The sequence below is a fragment of the Strongylocentrotus purpuratus genome, unplaced genomic scaffold (genome assembly GCF_000002235.5).
Source record: "Strongylocentrotus purpuratus isolate Spur 01 unplaced genomic scaffold, Spur_5.0 spur5_scaffold_5, whole genome shotgun sequence".
In the NCBI taxonomy this organism is placed as follows: Eukaryota; Metazoa; Echinodermata; class Echinoidea; order Camarodonta; family Strongylocentrotidae; genus Strongylocentrotus; species Strongylocentrotus purpuratus.
In genome coordinates, this window is record NW_022145611.1 from 38,482,271 (window position 1) to 38,502,283 (window position 20,013).

General features: G+C 32.6%; 1 protein-coding gene across 1 annotated transcript in view; it reads right to left on the reverse strand.

Annotated features, from left to right (window-relative positions):
- Positions 1 to 860: 860 nt before the first annotated feature.
- The window catches only part of LOC105439525 (huntingtin-interacting protein 1-like), a 30,174-nt gene continuing 11,021 nt past the window's right edge, over positions 861 to 20,013 (reverse strand). The window contains exons 4-8 of the mRNA XM_030999492.1: positions 18,572 to 18,620; positions 4,910 to 4,953; positions 4,151 to 4,212; positions 3,272 to 3,346; positions 861 to 1,172 (exon numbers count right to left, since the gene is read on the reverse strand). Of these exons, the coding sequence (XP_030855352.1) occupies positions 1,116 to 1,172; positions 3,272 to 3,346; positions 4,151 to 4,212; positions 4,910 to 4,953; positions 18,572 to 18,620 (287 nt within the window). The 3' untranslated portion in view covers positions 861 to 1,115. The remainder of the gene's footprint in view (positions 1,173 to 3,271; positions 3,347 to 4,150; positions 4,213 to 4,909; positions 4,954 to 18,571; positions 18,621 to 20,013) is intronic.

A 20,013-nucleotide genomic window follows, 5' to 3' on the forward strand; every position in this document is an offset into this window, starting at 1 on the left:
CTTTGATTATACTGTAACAGCTTAGCTCTTTTACAAGTAAATGTTGATTTAACAACTTTATTTTTTTCAAGTTTACTATAAAGGAGAGTCTTGTACAGAGAAATTGGTTGTGCAATAATGTTTATCAAGTAAACATGTTCAATTAATTACTATTTTATACTCCTCTTGGAGTGCGGATCCATAACTCTACCTCATCTACAAGTTCTAAATTCCTGAGCATGCATACATATATGTATCATGCCTTAAAGGTAATTCAAAGTTTGGGGAAATGTTGAAAATTGGGTGGATAGTGATTCTCTACAATTTTGATATATTTGGATGCCCCTGTGGATGTATTATAAGCACTAGAAAATTTAGCCCCTAAAACACTTCTGCTTTCGAGAAAAATTGAATATAATATATTGAGCTTAAGAGGGAGCTATAAAACATAAAGAGGTTATTATTTACAATTTCATATCTTTAGACTTGATTTCAACTGCGACAATGATCACTGAATATTGTAGAATCGCATATGCTTCCAATATGTTCAATTGAACCAAATTCATGACCCCACTCCAAAACTTTGTATTACCTTTAAGAGGTAGACCCAACAGTTTTAATGGAGATGGATCTGTTATGAAGATCAAATTTCATTTCTGATTCACAATAACGGTGATGTATAAGTGTAGGTCAGATTTTAGGGGTGAATAAGCAAAGCAAACACAATTCGTGACTCAAAAAAATCTCCATGCCTACTATTAAAGAGTCTACTGCCTGAGGGTGCTCATCAATTATTAAAGCCTTTATACCTCTGCCATACAGTCAAATTGACTCCCAAACGACCTCTGCATGCTTGGCTATTTGGGAGCTATGTACTGTAATTTTTTTTTTCGGTCTGACATCTCAAAATCTTAACAATGGTCCACAGTACCCGCCAGATCTGAAAATATTATTAGACTACAGATGTCGTCTTATCTAAATGCAATCAGGCTCAATTCTTTGTAAAATTGTATTTGAGTAAACACCCTAACGGCTGTCAGCTGAGCCTCCATCAATTCTAAACTGATGGCATATGCCAAATCCTGCAAGACTGAGTATGAACAGTATGCTTAAAGATGATGATCAGTGAATGTTTCCTACAGATCCACACTCCTTGCATTCTCCATCATAGCCCGACATTTGTCTGATATTTTCTGAAAATTAAAGAAAATGAAGAGAATAAATTTCAGGAGTAATAAATACCAATTAAGCTCTGAACTTTCATATAGGGTGTGCCTTTTGTTTAAACAATGAATTGTAAATACTTACACAAGATTTTTAATTTGATGAGACGCTGCTATAAACAAATATTTGCTACACTCAGGATGACTGGAAAGGAAACTGTTATCTTTTTATCCATCTCTTCCTATCTGTTATGGTTTGCTATCTGTCAACCCTCTCTAGAAAATTGCATTTATGACCTACTATTAGTAATGCAAATACATTAAGATGTCCATACCATTTACATTATTCTCTTTATTTGTGCATTACTTTTCTTATTTAAAGGGTAATTCCACCCTGATATTATCATTTTAATAAAAGCAGAAAATTGAGAGAAACAAATAAGTGAAAGTTTGAGCAATATTTAATTTAAAAAAAGAAAGTTATGAGTTTTTGAAGTTGTCTTTAGTGATGCACAATTTGGTTCCAAAAGTCAGCAAAAAAACTTCTGATGATAGGATTATAAAATTCATTAGCTCAATACATGGTTCAACCCAATGACTGACCTGCATCGATCACAGCACAAGCCACTCAAATAATGTCCTTCTCACAAACTAAATCTAAGAGGAATAATTGCCCCATACTTTCCATCAAGGTTTACAATATATGTCACAAGAATTTTAATTTGATTTCGCTTCTGATCACTTAAGAATTTATGACATTTTTTGCTTAAGTTTTTATATTGTCATGTTTAAAGGAATATTATTCAAAATCATTATTGGTGTCACTAAAAGATGCCTAACTATGTATGCGAGTATTTCTAGAAAATAAAGAGCATTCTGAGCACTGCACCACGGATTAACTTATGAAGGAAATCGATGTTAGTGTCGGCATGGTAACAATCACAAAAATTTGGCAAAATTCCAAATCACTATTCAGAATCAACACGCTTCCAACGGTGTTATTCCCATGATGCAAGGCATGATATTAAGGGACTTTCATCATATTAAAAAACCAGGCTCTAGCTGTGACATATTTTCCTTAGGTCAACAAGCTATCCATATATGTACAACAGCAACATGGCTCACACCTCATCATAGAATGGAAAGCAATACAATGAAATGTTTAAACTGTAGTTCAAACATTTGCTGTTGTACTATGGCCTTTTTATTTCATATTTTGAAAAGAAACGTTTTTCATCTTACAATCAGGAATATGGCATATTCATGACATGGATGAAACGAGAATCTCCCACTGACATTGAACAAGATTTAGTTGGATAGGCCACATACAGACAGAGAAGAGAGATTGATAAATAAAATGGTGAAAGGGTGAGAATTGGAAACTTCTGTGAATAGGGATTCATATCTTTTACATACTGTGGGTTCATGAATATTTGATAATCACGCAGTCAATGTGGAGATAATGAAATAGAAGCACATATTGCTTTGGCACGCACCATCATCATCATCAACAACATGCCCCTCCTCTTTTCATTATGATTCAGCCAATCACATACGCCGTTACAAAAAACAAAATTGTCAGTCCGCCTTGCCTCTGGCCCACGGTCGAATGACCTAAATTGCATGCAGGTAATGTGAATGGCTCAGATGATTCGACACTTTTGGTTTAAATCGTCTCCACCCCCATTTTTAATGTATTTATTCTTAATAGCAATGAGATGAATAGCATGGTACCCATTCATCATGTCAGGTTAAGGATTACACTGCCAACATACATATGAACAAAATTTAACAGATGGACAAAAGAGTGATCTGGCTTAAGATATTTGTATTAAAACCTATCATCCATTACAAGCTAATTTAACAGCTAGCCAAGTTTTCTCCTTCAAAACAAAGTTATACATAATAACATAGTGCATTGGACTTAATTCAACTATAATGAGAAAATCTCCCCCCCCCCCCCCCCCTCTACCATATCATATCATTTACAAATATTACAAATATACCAATGTGACAGGCAAAGCCTTCACATATGTGCAAAAACAAATAATATAAAAGGAGAATCCAAACAACAAAAGAGCATAACAATATATATAATTTAGATTTAAAATATTGTAGATATTACATACCTTCATTTCTTGTGAGTTAGAGTGCCAAACATATGTGTTTTCTTCAAGTTTTTCTCTAAGAACTTGTACTCTAGCCTTGAAAGCAAGAAAAGTATTTTATAAAAGTGATCAATAAAACAAGTAGCCAACTTTGTATGCATTTAAAAATCCTTTTCACCAAAATTTAAATGAGATACCGATCATAGACAATGTAGATTATTATTATTTTTTTTTTTTTTTTTTTGCATTTTAGCAAACAAATAGCCTTCATTGTAATCTATGCATCCTTCTTTCACTAAAGGTTATTTTGAATTTGTTATAAATTTGCTTTATTGATCAACAAAAGGAATACGATAAACTTGCTTGATGAAACAAGGTACTGGGCAAGTATTAATACATAATAATTGGTGTCTACGGACTGAAATTGAGTTCAAAGGTTACAACATTGTCTGAAAAATGGTTGAGTGATGAACCTACTCTAAATAATATTTTAATGAAAATACATGTATAATGAACTGTTGCATTCCGCAAAACATCTTTGGAATTTTGAGGTTCAAAATGTTTGAGTCTTATCTAGATATTAAGCAGGAACTTGTTGAAATATGCACAAAAATAGAAATGAGATGAGAGGAAAGATAGCTTTGAAAAGCATCAAGAAAGCACACACAAAAAACAAGTGATAGAATATTTGATAATAAGAAAAGTAAAAGGGACATTTCAAAACAGCAACCAGGTCAATCTAACTAAAGGTCTAAATAATTGCTTCTAAATTATATTCATACTTAATTAACACAAAATAGTGACTACAACACTGAGGTCTAGTATGTGTGGGTTCCAATTTTTTCAAAGAGCTATTTATGAAATTGATGGTCTTTTTTCTGTTGCATAATTGACACTCACCACAGCATCACTATGCACCTGTCTCCGCTGCTCTTGATCATGCTCCAAGGCCACAAGGGTCACTTGGATAAAGGACAAAAAAAGAAAAAAAAGAAAGAGCGGTAAATACAGAGACAGTTAAAACTTCCTGATACCGGAACAGAAAGTCAGTCGAAAGATGGGCAGCAACGATAACCTTGTGGGGGGTATCGTAGGGGGCATCGTGGGAGGGGGGTATCACCAGGATAAATATAAGGTAGTTGTTGGTGGCTACCATCTAGGTGATAACCCATATCCTAGTCATTCATCCTCCTTTTCTTCTTTTCCTCCACCTCCCCCTCTTCCACCTACTGCTCCCCCTTCTCCCTTCATGAGCATCACTGCATTATCATCTTCTGCCCCGTCACCTTACTGTTATTCCTTATTTGTACCCTTAATCTTTTCACATTTTGTTTTCTCTATCCTAATTTTTCTTATCACTATCATGAATCTGTTGGGCAGAGTAGATACATATTATTGGATTTTTAATATAGGGGCTTCAAAACATCAGTTAAAGTGGAATTTAATGAGAATGATGAGAATGAGAATGTGAAGGTTCAGTAATCTCTTATAGAAAATCAGGCGTGCCCTGAATTCATGTCAAACAACATTTGTACAATGATGTACCTGTACAACATTAATGTATTTTGTACAGTTTGCCCAGTATAAAATGACAAAGAAGTATCCAGACTAGAGAATATGTTACATTTGTATAATACACAGTACTACATGTCTACATACCTGGATTGATGCCTGATTTCTCGAGAGCTTCTTCAAAGTTTCTCCTGAAGGAAGGAAGGAGGAAAGTGTGTCACTAAACCACTCAACATGGCAAACAGTGAATAGAAAGCATTCATTGTCAATTAATAATATAACAATAAGAAAGAAAGTAGCCCTCTTAAAAAAATATATAAAAAGGAAAAAAGATGCACCATCTGATGCACCTAAAGCATTAGATATCCATCTGCCAAGTCATAGACATTTCGTTCAGCATGCAGAGTATTCTTTAGTCTATTTGGAAGCATTATGTTATGAAAATCAGCAATGAATCAACATGGATTGATATCTGGCAGAATATTTTTGAGTTTACTTTTTGGTAACATCGTGTCACAAATAGCTTGAGAAATTTGCCTTTTTCATTTAATCAAAGGTTATGTACAATATTTGTAAATTTGTGATCTTTCTTATTACATGTACACATGGGGATTTTGCTATTCTTGTTTCCTAAGAACCTTTAGAAACATGAAATTGAAGATAAAGATAAAAGGCCAAACTGGGGCACCCAAAATAGATTCTGACCATCTAACACAAAACTGGCAAAAGGTCTAAATAAATTATGCATGCAATGAAATCTGTCATATTAAAGTTTGGCCTGGCTTGGCTTGATCACGCACTCCCGATTTGCTCTCAACCACCTCACCGTTATTGTGAAAGCAACAATTACATGATTGCATTTTGTTTAGTTTAAAATATATTGGTGCTTTCAGCATTTCTGCGAAATGGACATTGCGCTTTATAAATATTCATAATTGTTAAAATGGCTAAACAAGTGCCAATTTTTGCATTAAGTACATTATACCCTAGCTTAACAAACTGAGCAATGGTAATGTATATAATTTAAAGTTGTGCAGAATTTCCTATATTTCATTATAAAACGAAATAAATAGTTCTAAAATGAAAATAAAAATCATAGGAACTTTAGATTAGATATTCAAGCCTGGAACTTGATTACATTGTATATTTCAGTCCAAATGCATTCAGGATACAGAAGTCATTTATAATTACAGATTCATTTATAATCGACATCTCGTAGCACGAAACTTCATCCCAGAACAAAATTCTTGTTACATGCAAACCTCATACAACGTAGCTAGATAAAAAAATAAAAAAACTAACTTCTCATCATGAGAAAACATCACCCTTAACATGCATTTCCAACATTCCACACCCTTCATAGTCTCATAAGAAATGATATAAATCACAAAATGAAACTCTAGTCTTAAGATGCTATCTTTTCATTGTCATACTATTCAAATTCTCTTCTTATTATGACTTGTCCTTCAATTATGTACTATATAAGGGTGCCAGCAAAGAAGAGTTTTGATAACCATAATCTGTGTGCCTCAAGCTGTAACATCAAATATTCCTATCTCATCCTTTTCTTTTCATAAACATAATTTCATTTAGCTCATGAAGTATTCTAGCAGATAAAAATATAAAAGACAAAAGATAAGTTCAGATCAATTTCATGGTGTCTACATTTATAAAATTAGCACACTATTCAATAATTCCTTAGTTGGGTCATTTCTTCTGTGAGAGATAGACTACATATTGAGACTGATACTAAGCAAATCCATGCAAATTGGAAATTATGTCACATTAGTACTGCACACATTGAAATGTTCATTTTTCATTCATCTCAATGCCTTTACCACAGAACTAGATGTCTAGATTCTGCTTGAAAGCTTGCTTATGTTACTCTTTGTCTCCTTTTCAACTTAGAAGAAATTTAGGAACGACAATGTTTACCAGACAGGTATACGGTAACCACATTATGAATAGATTCAAACTTTGACATGATTTCAAAAATTCAAAAAATTCAAAAAATTTGTAGAACATCTCTAGTACATTTGGAGTACCATGGACTGCCACATGACATGATCATTGCCGTAGTCAAGGATACCGTACAAACAATAGCAGCATATCTCCAATATAAAAAGACAGAAATATGTATGTTGGGGACATGAGCAGAACTATTTTTGCTTTCTATACATTTACACTTACAACTCCTATTGTAAAGTACATTTGGAGTACCGTAGACTGCCACATGATCATGGCTGTAGTCAAGGATACCGTACTTACAATAGCAGCACATCTCCAATCATAGTACCAATTTGTGCTTGGAGACAGACCCTGTGTAGGGATGTGGTGGGGTGAGAATGATCAGTGGGTAGGTGAGTGTGTGTGCGTGCGTGTGTGTGTGTGTGTGTGGGTGTGGGTGCGAGGTGAACGTGTTTGATTATGTGTGAGGTGTGTTGTGCACCTGCAATTTGTGAGCATGTATCCATAGTTACAGGAAGGCGCATAGAAGAGGCCTATAGTGTGGTGTGGGTGAGGGTGGGGTCTGTGTGAGTGTTTGGAAACACGCTTTACATTTCATTTTCAGCTGGCAAGCATGCATGATTTAGCAGACAATAGACTTCAAAGTAGCTGACTGCAGCTTGTCATATCATATTAAATCTTGCTCGGTGTAATCTGGATAGATCTGGTAAACAGAATCATTCTTCACTTTATTGCTTATCTTTGTGAATTCTATCAATTTAACCTTCTTGCTTTACTTATAGGAAAATCACAAGTAACAGCTACATATGCGTACCCTAAATAACACTGAGTGGGGGGCCAGGGTTGTCTTCTTTCTTTTAATAGAGGAAAACATATGCACATGGCTATGAGCATTGATGAATCTCTATATATCAAAATATCTTTATTTCTATTCTAGTCTGGACTTGTTTAATCTATTTATCTTTTCCTCAATGTGTAATAATAATAATTGAAATTTCATTCATAATGAAACAGTTTTAAACTTAAAAATGCAATTATGGGGAATTATAATGTGATATATGAACAGTACAATAAATCTTAAGCAGAAATAAAGCAATTAAATGGTTTATGATCATTGCTATTAATCAGAATTTTCATTTAGATTAATGGCTTTCAAATACTTCAAAGGGACTCTAAAGATATCACTGTATTAAAGATCAATTCGAAAATACATGTAGATTACATAATTTGTTGGTTTGATAAATCCCACAATAAATATCCAGAAGTTAACATCCTTGTATCAATTAGTAGTCTGTTTGTATCTCTTTATCACTGAAAGTTACATTGAATGCTAACAATACCACATAAAAAAGAACTTTATTAAAAAAGTTAACACCTCTAAATATTTAAGGAATTTATACCCCTAATACAGTTAATACTTGTACTGTGAGGTAGATAACAAATATTCCTGATCGCTGTTTATTTTATTGAACTTCTTTTTTCAACACCTTCATGTTTTCAAGCACCCCTTTTCATATTTTCAGTCGTTCAGAATTTCCTACCTGATGTGAAACTTAGGTTTCAATCATACAAGAAAATGATGTCACATTCAAATATTATGAGCCTAAGGTTATAAGCAAGCGACTTTACTAAAACTAACAATAAATTGCAAGGTGCCTAAGACAGAACCTTCCCTACACTGCCAACTATCTCAATCAAGTGAACAGCCTCTAATCAATGTGATTAACTCACAGGAAAACAATTTTAAAAAGTTTATATGAAGGAAAATTATTACTATGTCAAACGTTATTGGAACTAAATTATTTTTCATCAGTTGTAATAAGCATATTACTGGATTAAAAAAAAAACAGTGACTGAAGTATTTTAACTCGACGTGCCACCTTGTACCATGAACTAGGGCATTTTTGTTTTACAGACACTGTTTCGCACGCAGGGGGGTTCAAGTCTATACAATCTACAAGCTTCCCGTTGATGTTTACATCTATTGTCATAGTTGCCATGGATTACCCTTTTACAATTCATGAAAGAAACGTGTCCTTCCTTGCAGCAAAATATTTTGAAAGTCTTCTTTATGCTATTGATAAAAGGATACTTGCGGTAGATTTTCAATAACACTTTTCTCGCTTAGTGGATTTCAATTAAGAAAAAAAACGATAGAAAATAAAAAAAAGTTTATGGTTACTGGTTTAAAATAAACTTTTACAACGTGCAATCAACCGACAGTCATAAACAATTTCTAATTCAATACCTCTTTTCTCTCTCTAGAACGCCAAGGGCCATTAGCAACCATTCAAACTGTTTGTTGCTGATGTTGTACTGGTACAATAATACATATTCACTCTCTACAGTAATTTAAGAAATCGAACTACACATATATGCATACCGGGTATATATCAAAACTTTCAATGTATGTCATATTTCATATGATTAAAATATATCTATTAATTCATAGGAATGCTTTAATTAATACATCTTATTTGTATTGTCTAGTAAAAGCAGTTGCAGTTTACTTCTACCCTGCTCACTGGATTCAATTACAATCCAGTGAATCTACAGTACACTTACATTCAAAACCTGAGTTTGACCCCTGGACTTCACATCTCTAGTCAATGATTCAACTCATTACACAATCAAACCTGTGCATTCCACCAGCAGATGTGCAAATACTTTCTGTCTTCATATCTTATTCTATGATCTACATGTCATTTACTAATAAATATTATTTATTCTACTGTGTTAGCTTCATTTGGAATATATTGATACAAGTGAATCATATAATAGTTTGAACTGATCAATAGATCTTAGAATATATATTCAATGTGTGATATTTATTGTTTCAACTTGAAGTGATCACATTTTTTAACATCCAAAGATAGTTATAAAAGAGATAACTAATGGGCCTCTGAACGTAATCAAGGCTTATAAATGTATAATTATTGCCTATAAGTAGGTCATCATTCACATAGAATATAAAATAGTTGTCAACAATAATTTATCAAACAGTTGGGGCACAGTAATCATTCACAGCAAGCTATTGCTGCTTTGCATCAATCAGCATAGTCATGTAACATCTTATTCCATTATTACTCCAGTGAACAATTGAATATTATGCTACCGGTATATCATTTATGTAAAGTCACATGGTTTGGAAAAGAAGACCTTCAGGTTACAAGTTAATCTTTTTCTTTTCCCGGCATCCATGTTACTGCTGTTTTGGGTTCACTGTTTTCTTGATTTTGTCTTTGCCAATTTATACATCATTCAATCAATCAATGAATAACACTACTACTCCTACTACTAATAATAACAAAATATAGTAATAATATCAATAATAAACATTATATCCCACTATGATTATTTTATTTTATAAACAAGTTTAATAGACTATACATGCAAACAAAAACAACAAGAACAAATTTGGAGGGTAATTAAGCTCTTGTAAGCTGAAATTTTGTTTTCAGACATGCTGAAAACAATATGAAAATAACCTCAAATGATATCCAGGAACAAATCTGAAGAGCATACAGCAAGAAAAACAACATCAAAAATTGTACAAAGCAACCTGTATGCGTGTCATATTAACCTAATTACCTTCTCCCCTTAAACGCCTTCTCTTTTGTGAACTCCCTACTAGTACAAAATTGATAGATTTTTCATCCTGTCACTACAAAAGCCTATTTAAAGTGACTCAGTAACATTGTTGAAGGTTGTTTTTTTAAAAAATGTAATTTTTGTTGAAATGTTATTTATTATATTCCTTTTACTGTACTAAACCTCGAACATGCAAAAGATCCTGAAAAATTCTCAAACCACAAAGATATTTATGGTTTTCTTTCGGAGGGTAACTGTGGGTAACTGGTAAAAGGGTAAATGGTATATACTGTACAGCCAATTAATTGCTTTGTGACAATTTACATTCACCTAAAATGTAATTAAATTGTAATAATATAGTTAGGAGAATTTCTCAATTTTTATCTTATTAATGATGGTCTGTATTTACTCAAACTTTCAGATTATCTTTCATTGTACATCTGGCATTGAAGTCACTACCTTAGTTTCATTTTCTCTGATCTGAACAATGTTACCAAGTCACTTTAAGGCAGTGAGCTTAACATATATCACAAAGCAATTAATAAAGTCAGATATATAATTTGATTGGTTCTCACTTTTGAGGCCTTTGTATTGACGACATGCCTGAGTCAGCAACTAATTCATTTATGCCAATGAAAACAATTTGGTGGTCATGACAACTTCTACCTACTATCAGTAGTGCTCAACTGTCCTATGGAACCACCAAAAGAAATGTTCACCAAGAAGAGCTTGTGATTTCAATTTCGGAAATTAGCTTTCTATGGCAACGGGGAAACAAATATGCCAGAGATTGCTTTGAAAATGCTGGTTAGGAAGCAGAGAACGTTTAATGAACAACAAGTGCTACTCAAGTTATCACATGTACACTCAGCAAAAAGAAAAAGAAAGTGGACACTTTTATTGCTCAAAATGTTCATATAAACCATCAATTAAAACCAAGTTTTGAACTTTGTCTTTCACACTTGGATGGGCACATTTATTTAACCATTAGAAGGTCTGATTAAGAAAGGTGCAAAAATGGAGCAAGTAGAAATTCAAAAGACATTTTTATTCAAAAATGAAAATAAAAGTATGAGATAAGAAAGAGTATTATTAACGGTAGAACTGTGGACTGCATAGCTTTGACAAGCACATTCAACATGCCACTCCTGTTTTGTATCTTGCGATTGTTTTTTTAATGGTTATAATTGTTTAATTTGACTTTACAAGATTGCAATTCTCATCTTAAAATCTTAAAATCTTAATCTTAAATAGTGTCCACTTTCTTTTCTTCTTTTTTTTTCCTTTTTTCTTTTGAAGTACCTATACTTCTATTGTGATAAAGTGCACATACATGTTACTCTAATGTATTATTTAATTTTTTTATATAAACTTGATATTGATATTGTACAGTGTAAAGAAATATGCTGGTACTTCAAAGGTTAAAAAAGAGAATTCAACTTGATATGCTAATGACAATTACACTCAATAAAATGACCAATTCAATAATACATATAAAAAGAATTAGTATTCAAATGGCATTAGTATGAATAGGTATAAGGCATCTCTACACTGCCTCACACAACAATTTGTCATAAGACTTCAAAGAATGAAATTGAATATCATGAATAATTATCATTACAAAGAGAAGAAGAAGAAAGATATATATAATTTGCATAAAAAGGGAAACGTGAGGGGAAAAGGGGACTAAACAGGGGGAAATGAAGTCGACAAGTAGGAGAAAACACACAAATGAAATATATAGAAAAAAGGACAAGAGACAGAAAAAGGGAGGAAGAGAAAGAAATGTATTTCTTTTGTCTTTCTTTGGTTGTTGGAAAAAACTGATAAGGTTCAAATAGATTACTTTTGGATGCCACAATGATGGAAAAGCATATCCCAAAAACATTTTGCTCTAGAATTTCATATTTACGTGTAAACAAGATTCTGGTGTAGCAGATGATTCACCTAACACTTGATATCTCAAATTAACTTGTGATTTTCTTGCCACTTCTAATACTACTGCTTTAAATATTGATGTACATGTAGGCCTACAGTATATGATTCCAGCTCTAAAACATGTCTTGGGGGGGGGGGGTATGGTACACTCTAGCTCTCTTTGGTACTATACAACTAAAGATCCAAGTAAAAATGAGTGTACATTAACATGTCCTTGAATTAAAAAATTGATAATTTTCACAAAAGGTTTGTTATATTTGTTTTGTTGTCAATGGCAACCAGTCAATACATTATTGCCCATTACTGATGAAACATGAGGCTAATGGCACTTTTTGACGCATCAAATCTGTTTTGCCAGTGTAACTGCATTTTATGTTTACTGTTGAGATAGAATGCATGTCTGCTACTTAGCTCAATGCTTACAACAGTATTACAGTTTAAATACATATACAGACAAATTGGTCTATACATGAACAGGCCATAGTGGGTACTTTAGCAAGGTGGAGTTTCTAGAAATGTTTTATTGCACAAATTTCTTCTTTGATGGAATCATGATGTGACCACTACAGGCAAGGTTCTTATATAGACAGGTCATTGACAGGTCAAAAAATTCCCATGTCTTTTTGATATGACTTAATTAATTACATATCACATCGATAACTGTATATTACAAACGATAGTACAATTTTGTTTTCAGACATGCTGAAAACAATATGAAAATAACCTCAAATGATATCCAGGAACAAATCTGAAGAGCATACAACGAGAAAAACAACAACAGAAATTGTACAAAGCAACCGACATGCGTGTCATATTAACCTAATTACCTTCTCCCCTTAAACGCCTTCTCTTTTGTGAACTCCCTACTAGTACAAAATTGATAGATTTTTCATCCTGTCACTACAAAAGCCTATTTAAAGTGACTCAGTAACATTGTTGAAGGTTGATTTTTTTTTAAATGTAATTTTTGTGTGAAATGTTATTTATTGTATTCCTTTTACTGTACTAAACCTCGAACATGCAAAAGATCCTGAAAAATTCTCAAACCACAAAGATATTTATGGTTTTCTTTCGGAGGGTAACTGTGGGTAACTGGTAAAAGGGTAAATGGTATATACTGTACAGCCAATTAATTGCTTTGTGACAATTTACATTCACCTAAAATGTAATTAAATTGTAATATAGTTAGGAGAATTTCTCAATTTTTATCTTATTAATGATGGTCTGTATTTACTCAAACTTTCAGATTATCTTTCATTGTACATCTGGCATTGAAGTCACTACCTTAGGTTCATTTTCTCTGATCTGAACAATGTTACCAAGTCCCTTTAAGGCAGTGAGCTTAACATATATCACAAAGCAATTAATAAAGTCAGATATATAATTTGATTGGTTCTCACTTTTGAGGCCTTTGTATTGACGACATGCCTGAGTCAGCAACTAATTCATTTATGCCAATGAAAACAATTTGGTGGTCATGACAACTTCTACCTTCTATCAGTAGTGCTCAACTGTCCTATGGAACCACCAAAAGAAATGTTCACCAAGAAGAGCTTGTGACCTCAATTTCGGAAATTAGCTTTCTATGGCAACGGGGAAACAAATATGCCAGAGATTGCTTTGAAAATGCTGGTTAGGAAGCAGAGAACGTTTAATGAACAACAAGTGCTACTCAAGTTATCACATGTACACTCAGCAAAAAGAAAAAGAAAGTGGACACTTTTATTGCTCAAAATGTTCATATAAACCATCAATTAAAACCAAGTTTTGAACTTTGTCTTTCACACTTGGATGGGCACATTTATTTAACCATTAGAAGGTCTGATTAAGAAAGGTGCAAAAATGGAGCAAGTAGAAATTCAAAAGACATTTTTATTCAAAAAATGAAAATAAAAGTATGTGATAACAAAGAGTATTGTTAACGGTAGAACTGTGGACTGCATAGCTTTTACAAACACATTCAACATACCACTCCTGCTTTGTATCTTGCGATTGTTTTTTTTTAATGGTTATAATTGTTTTAATTTGACTCTACAAGATTGCAATTTCTTATCAACAATTGGAAATCTTAATCTTAAATAGTGTCCACTTTCTTTTCTTCTTTTTTTTTCCTTTTTTCTTTTGAAGTACCTATACTTCTATTGTGAAATAAAGTGCACATACATGTTACTCTAATGTATTATTTAATTTCTTGATATTAACTTGATATTAATATTGTACAGTGTAAAGAAATACGCCGGTACTTCAAAGGTTAAAAAAGAGATTTCAACTTGATATGCTGATTACAATTGCACTCAATAAAATGACCCATTCAATAATACATATAAAAAGAATTAGTATTCAAATGGCATTAGTATGAATAGGTTTTATTGGATTATTAATCCTGACACATAAGGCATCTCTACACTGCTTCACACAACAATTCGTCATAAGACTTCAAAGCATGAAATTTAATAACTTGAATAATTATCATTGCAAAGAGAAGAAGAAGAAAACTATATATAATTCACAAAAAAGGGGAAACATGAGGAGAAAAGGGGAATAAACAGGGGGAAATGAAGAGGACAGGGAGGAGAAAACACACAAATGAAATATATAGAAAAAAGGACAAGAGACAGAAAAGGGGAGAAAACAAATGCTTTAAAATAAATCATGAATTTATATTTATTTGTTTAAATGCCTTTGGTTGGATTTTAAAGTGCGATACAAAGACTAAGTATCTGAAAGAACTTCATGGTTCAATCAATTTCAAATAGATGTAAGCAACATTTTCTAAAGCAATGAAATATAACAATGGTAATCAATTTATGTAGAATCAGCTTTATTCCTCTTAAAAAGTACAATTGTATTGAACATTTTCAAGTGAATGAGAAAGATTTTGAATTACACATATTTTAAAGTGCTTAAAGAGCACTTGGGGAAATCCCTCTATGTAGACATAATGTTAGTGACGGTGTTGAGAAAGAAATGTATTTCTTTTGTCTTTCTTTGGTTGTTGGAAAAAACTGATAAGGTTCAAATAGATTAATTTTGGATGCAACAATGATGGAAGAGCATATCTAGAATTTCATATTTACGTGTAAACAAGATTCTTGTGTAGCAGATGATTCACCTAACACTCGATATCTCAAATTAACTTGTGATTTTCTTGCCACGTCTAATACTACTGCTTTGAATATTGATGTAGGCCGATAGTATATGATTCCAGCTCTAAAACATGTCTTGGGGGGGGGGTATGGTACACTCTAGCTCTCTTTGGTACTATACAACTAAAGATCCAAGTAAAAATGAGTGTACATTAACATGTCCTTGAATTAAAAAATTGATAATTTTCACAAAAGGTTTGTTATATTTGTTTTGTTGTCAATGGCAACCAGTCAATACATTATTGCCCATTACTGATGAAACATGAGGCTAATGGCACTTTTTGACGCATCAAATCTGTTTTGCCAGTGTAACTGCATTTTATGTTTACTGTTGAGATAGAATGCATGTCTGCTACTTAGCTCAATGCTTACAACAGTATTACAGTTTAAATACATATACAGACAAATTGGTCTATACATGAACAGGCCATAGTGGGTACTTTGGCAAGGCGGAGTTTCTAGAAATGTTTTATTGCACAAATTTCTTCTTTGATGGAATCATGATGTGACCACTACAGGCAAGGTTCTTATATAGACAGGTCATTGACAGGTCAAAAAATTCCCATGTCTTTTTGATATGACTTAATTAATTACATATCACATCGATAACTGTATATTACAAACGATAGTGAAATCAGAAATCATGTTACCTGAATATATTTACATCAAAAACACGAAAAAAATAATATACACACTGTACATGTACATGAAAAACAAGAACTTGATAGACAGTGATATGTAGTCTTAGATCTACATCACAATGTACACAATATACTATTTGTTTTACCAATGTACATGTAAGGTGAATTTGCTAATGGGAGCTAGATGTTAGCACACATTTTGGCACAAACCTAGTCCATTCTTTGGTTAACTGTTTTGTTTGGCTATTTATCTATCCATTCATTTATCTATTTTAGATATCTGCATTGATATGGTTTTGTATGTACAAATATTGAAGAAGAAAAAATACATTATTACTAAACTTTTTACATTTTTACAGAGAGAGAAAAATATACAAGTGATAGAATTTTTTTTGGATAATTACAATAATTTTTATTTAAAATAGAAATCATCTATAGGCAAATGTACTGATCAATTCATAATGATTCATACTGATTATCTGATCTGAAGTGTAGTAGTAATAAGATGTGCCCACATTTCTAATATTTAACTACCACAGGAATGAAAATTGTTACATTGTTCACCTGCTCAAATTAATACACTCCTTATCAGCAAATGAACTTTTTGAACTTCAAATGTTTGAAATTTATCTTAGAAGTGTTGTTAAGTACAAGTACGTACCTACTCCCTAATAAATCAATATTTAATAATCATATCAAAAAGAAACTTTTACCACACACGACTCTCATGCCCAACCGCACCCCCTTTATTAGGATTCTGTTTTTCAGTGGGATGATACAAAAGAACACAAGGGGGTATTACGATAAATCACTGTCTAAGCTTATGAATAGCTTATATGCTTATGAATCCCCCCAGCAATGCATCATAGGTTGCATCGTCATGATGTTGCTAGGGGAAACAGTCTTCAACATAAAAAAAATAAACAAACATGGTGTTGCTTAGCAGCCGGTGCATGAATCAATGGTATTGGTTGGTATAGATCTGGGAATGACGCCACCTGCAAACTAATGATTGGATGACTTTGCTCTACAGAGCAAAGACATACCGTGTACACCAAATTTCACAATAGTACAGTACATTGGACTTCAAATATATATATTTATGGATAAATGTGTTGATTATGTTTTCTTTTCTGGCCTTCACATAGTGAAGTAAAGGACGATTCCTTTGGAGGGAAAAGGGTTTTATGCAGGAAATATTTGAATAATTATGTATCATCATACTCAATAGGCTTTTTATACATATTGAGATACCTAATTCTACCAAATAAGCCCTTGTTTACCAAAATTTGATTTATAATGCACGTAAATTCACAGAGGTCTTAATATTTGAGGAAATTACTGCTTTTGGACATGTAGAGCGGCAAGTAGGCAGAGGCAAAAATCAGCACGCTATCTTGTTTAAGAATAAACCAACACCAGGATAGTCACGTTTCATTTTGAATCTTTTTAATGACAATAGAAACTCATACCAGACCCCTCTCAGGTGGGTTCCTTGGTAACACAGTAAACAAAAATCTTTTCTGGTGGCATTATTCAAACAAATCTGCAACCACACGCAAAGTTTTCATAAAAAAACTTAAATAAACTACAGTGATGACACAGAACTTTACTCAAGTGTGAAAACCTATAGACAGAGGTCACGGTTCAGCTCTCAGAAGTATGAAAATCCTATTGGATTCTGATTGGTCTCTGTACATGTACATCAGCAAGCCATGTATTTGCACCTAGCTACGCCCCTATCTTAGACAATTCAACAGGCTGAGCCTGTTCTTACTCATACACGTTTGAAAATCATTGTAACTACATGTAGGTAGATTCACAAATGTGTTCACATTTAGAATGACAGATATTCACTTTCCTACATTTAATGTGAATGGTACACTTCTGTCTAAATCTGACCTGTAAAACCTTAGATCAAAAAGTTACTAAATAAAATCAATATGGAGACCAATTTGTGCATGAACAGAAGTAAAATGGACTAGGACTAGGTATAACTTGGTTATTAGGAATCAACTTAGATTTGAAATGTGTGAATCTAAGAAATGTAATTTACTTTGATTTGGTGAGATCTTTGTTGCTTTTTTTTATTTTACAAGAGCTTTTGTTTCTTCAAAACGTTTATAGTCAAAACAAGATTCTCTCATAGAATATTTTGTGTACTTCTTTTGTCTTTTACTACACCTTTTGAACTAGCGCTTCTCCTAGTGCTTTTGCTGTTGTGGTTCAACTTATAGGAAATAATCAGGTAAAGCAGTGAATTAATGTATAATTCAAGTTGTATTGTTTTCTGAAAAGGAATGTTGAAAATGTATCTTGTGTGTTACCACCCAATGCACATTGTATAATGAGTTTGAATCAATGTTGGGAACTTACTTTCCTTGTCCAGGCAGATGCCTTAGAGATTCATGCAGGCATCCACATGAATCAATTATTATCAGGCGACCTCTAAAGGACAATATAATACCTATGGTAGTAATTTTTAAATAGATCATGCACCTGTGTAAATAGCTTGAATTACTCACAGTTTTGATTCAAGACCTTGAGTCTCCTCTTGACAATGGCTCACAGACTCTAGACATGAAACAAAAAATGAAGGGTAAACATGATATAAAGTGCATTGATTCAGAAACTACAGTATTATACAAGATATGTATCTAAATAATTAATGTTTTAATCTACTGTATACCCAAACTGGATGAAACTAATAACTACATTTACTTAAGGCTGTTATTGCACAGTTATACAATGAATTCCCCCTCTTTAAAGGCTTATGAAATATATGGAGTGTAACAGTGAATATTGTAAAATATCAGGAATAGAACATTTCCTGTAGAACATTTTTGATAAAAATATAAAATCATCTTTTTTTATTAAAAACAAGATGCAATAAACATGTTTATAGTGATAATGCTCTGATTGCATTTTCAGGAAAGTCTTTTTTATGTTTCTAACAACAGCTTAAAAGCACTTAAAATTGATATACAATTCAAATTGTGAGTCACCACAAGTACATTGTACAGGCAAGTGCAAGCATTATAATGTTGAATGAATAATCAATCACAGTCAGTGCATTGTAACAAATTACTTTATCATAAGCATTGTATGTATTATGAAAGCAATTTCAAGCACTATGATATTGACAGGATAATCCATCAAAGAGTATGTTTCAGCATTTCCGCCACAAGATGGCTCTTTTTCCTATAATCAGCTGTAATTGAGTAGATAAATAGACACATGGTTCTTAAAATAGGCATGATGACACTGTTCACAACTCACCAGAACTATAAGAGGGCAGTATTGGGTTTCCAACACCAGTAAATTTTGATGAAAACTCTTTTGACTTCACATAATTCACATAAACTGAAAGTAATACTTCGCATTATAAAGAAAAGAGAAAAATTACCTTACAGTACAAGTATGTAAAAAAGAAAAGAAAATCTGCTCTAAATTCTGAATTTCAGGCAAACATTATTTCATGTATTAGAAGGGGATTATGCCTTTCTTTTGTCTTGTTTCTGCATCAGTTAGGTCAACTTTGTATACAGTACTAGACAAAAGTGTGGGTTTTTTAATTTGTATGTTTTTGAAAGAGTATTTCTAGATTTGTAGAATATCTTGGTGAGCACTCCTGGTCTGATTTTCCCTCATGTCATCTTAACATTAAATACATTAATTTCATTGCCTTTATTAAATGTTCCCATCAGTTTGATCAAGGTGGTAATATCAGATGCATATTGAGAAATTCTAGATTTTCAGTTCATGCACAGTAAGTGAGTGTAATATCAACAGGTGAAATTTATCAGTTAAAGAGAAACTTCCATAAAACAAAGCAATGATGAAAAAAGGTGTATTTTATAAGAGACAAAATGTGTATTTTATAAGAGAAAAAAAATGGTGTGAGGTAGATCTTAAAAGTTCTAGGCTAACAAAAAATAGTAAATAAAGAATTATCAATATGGCAACA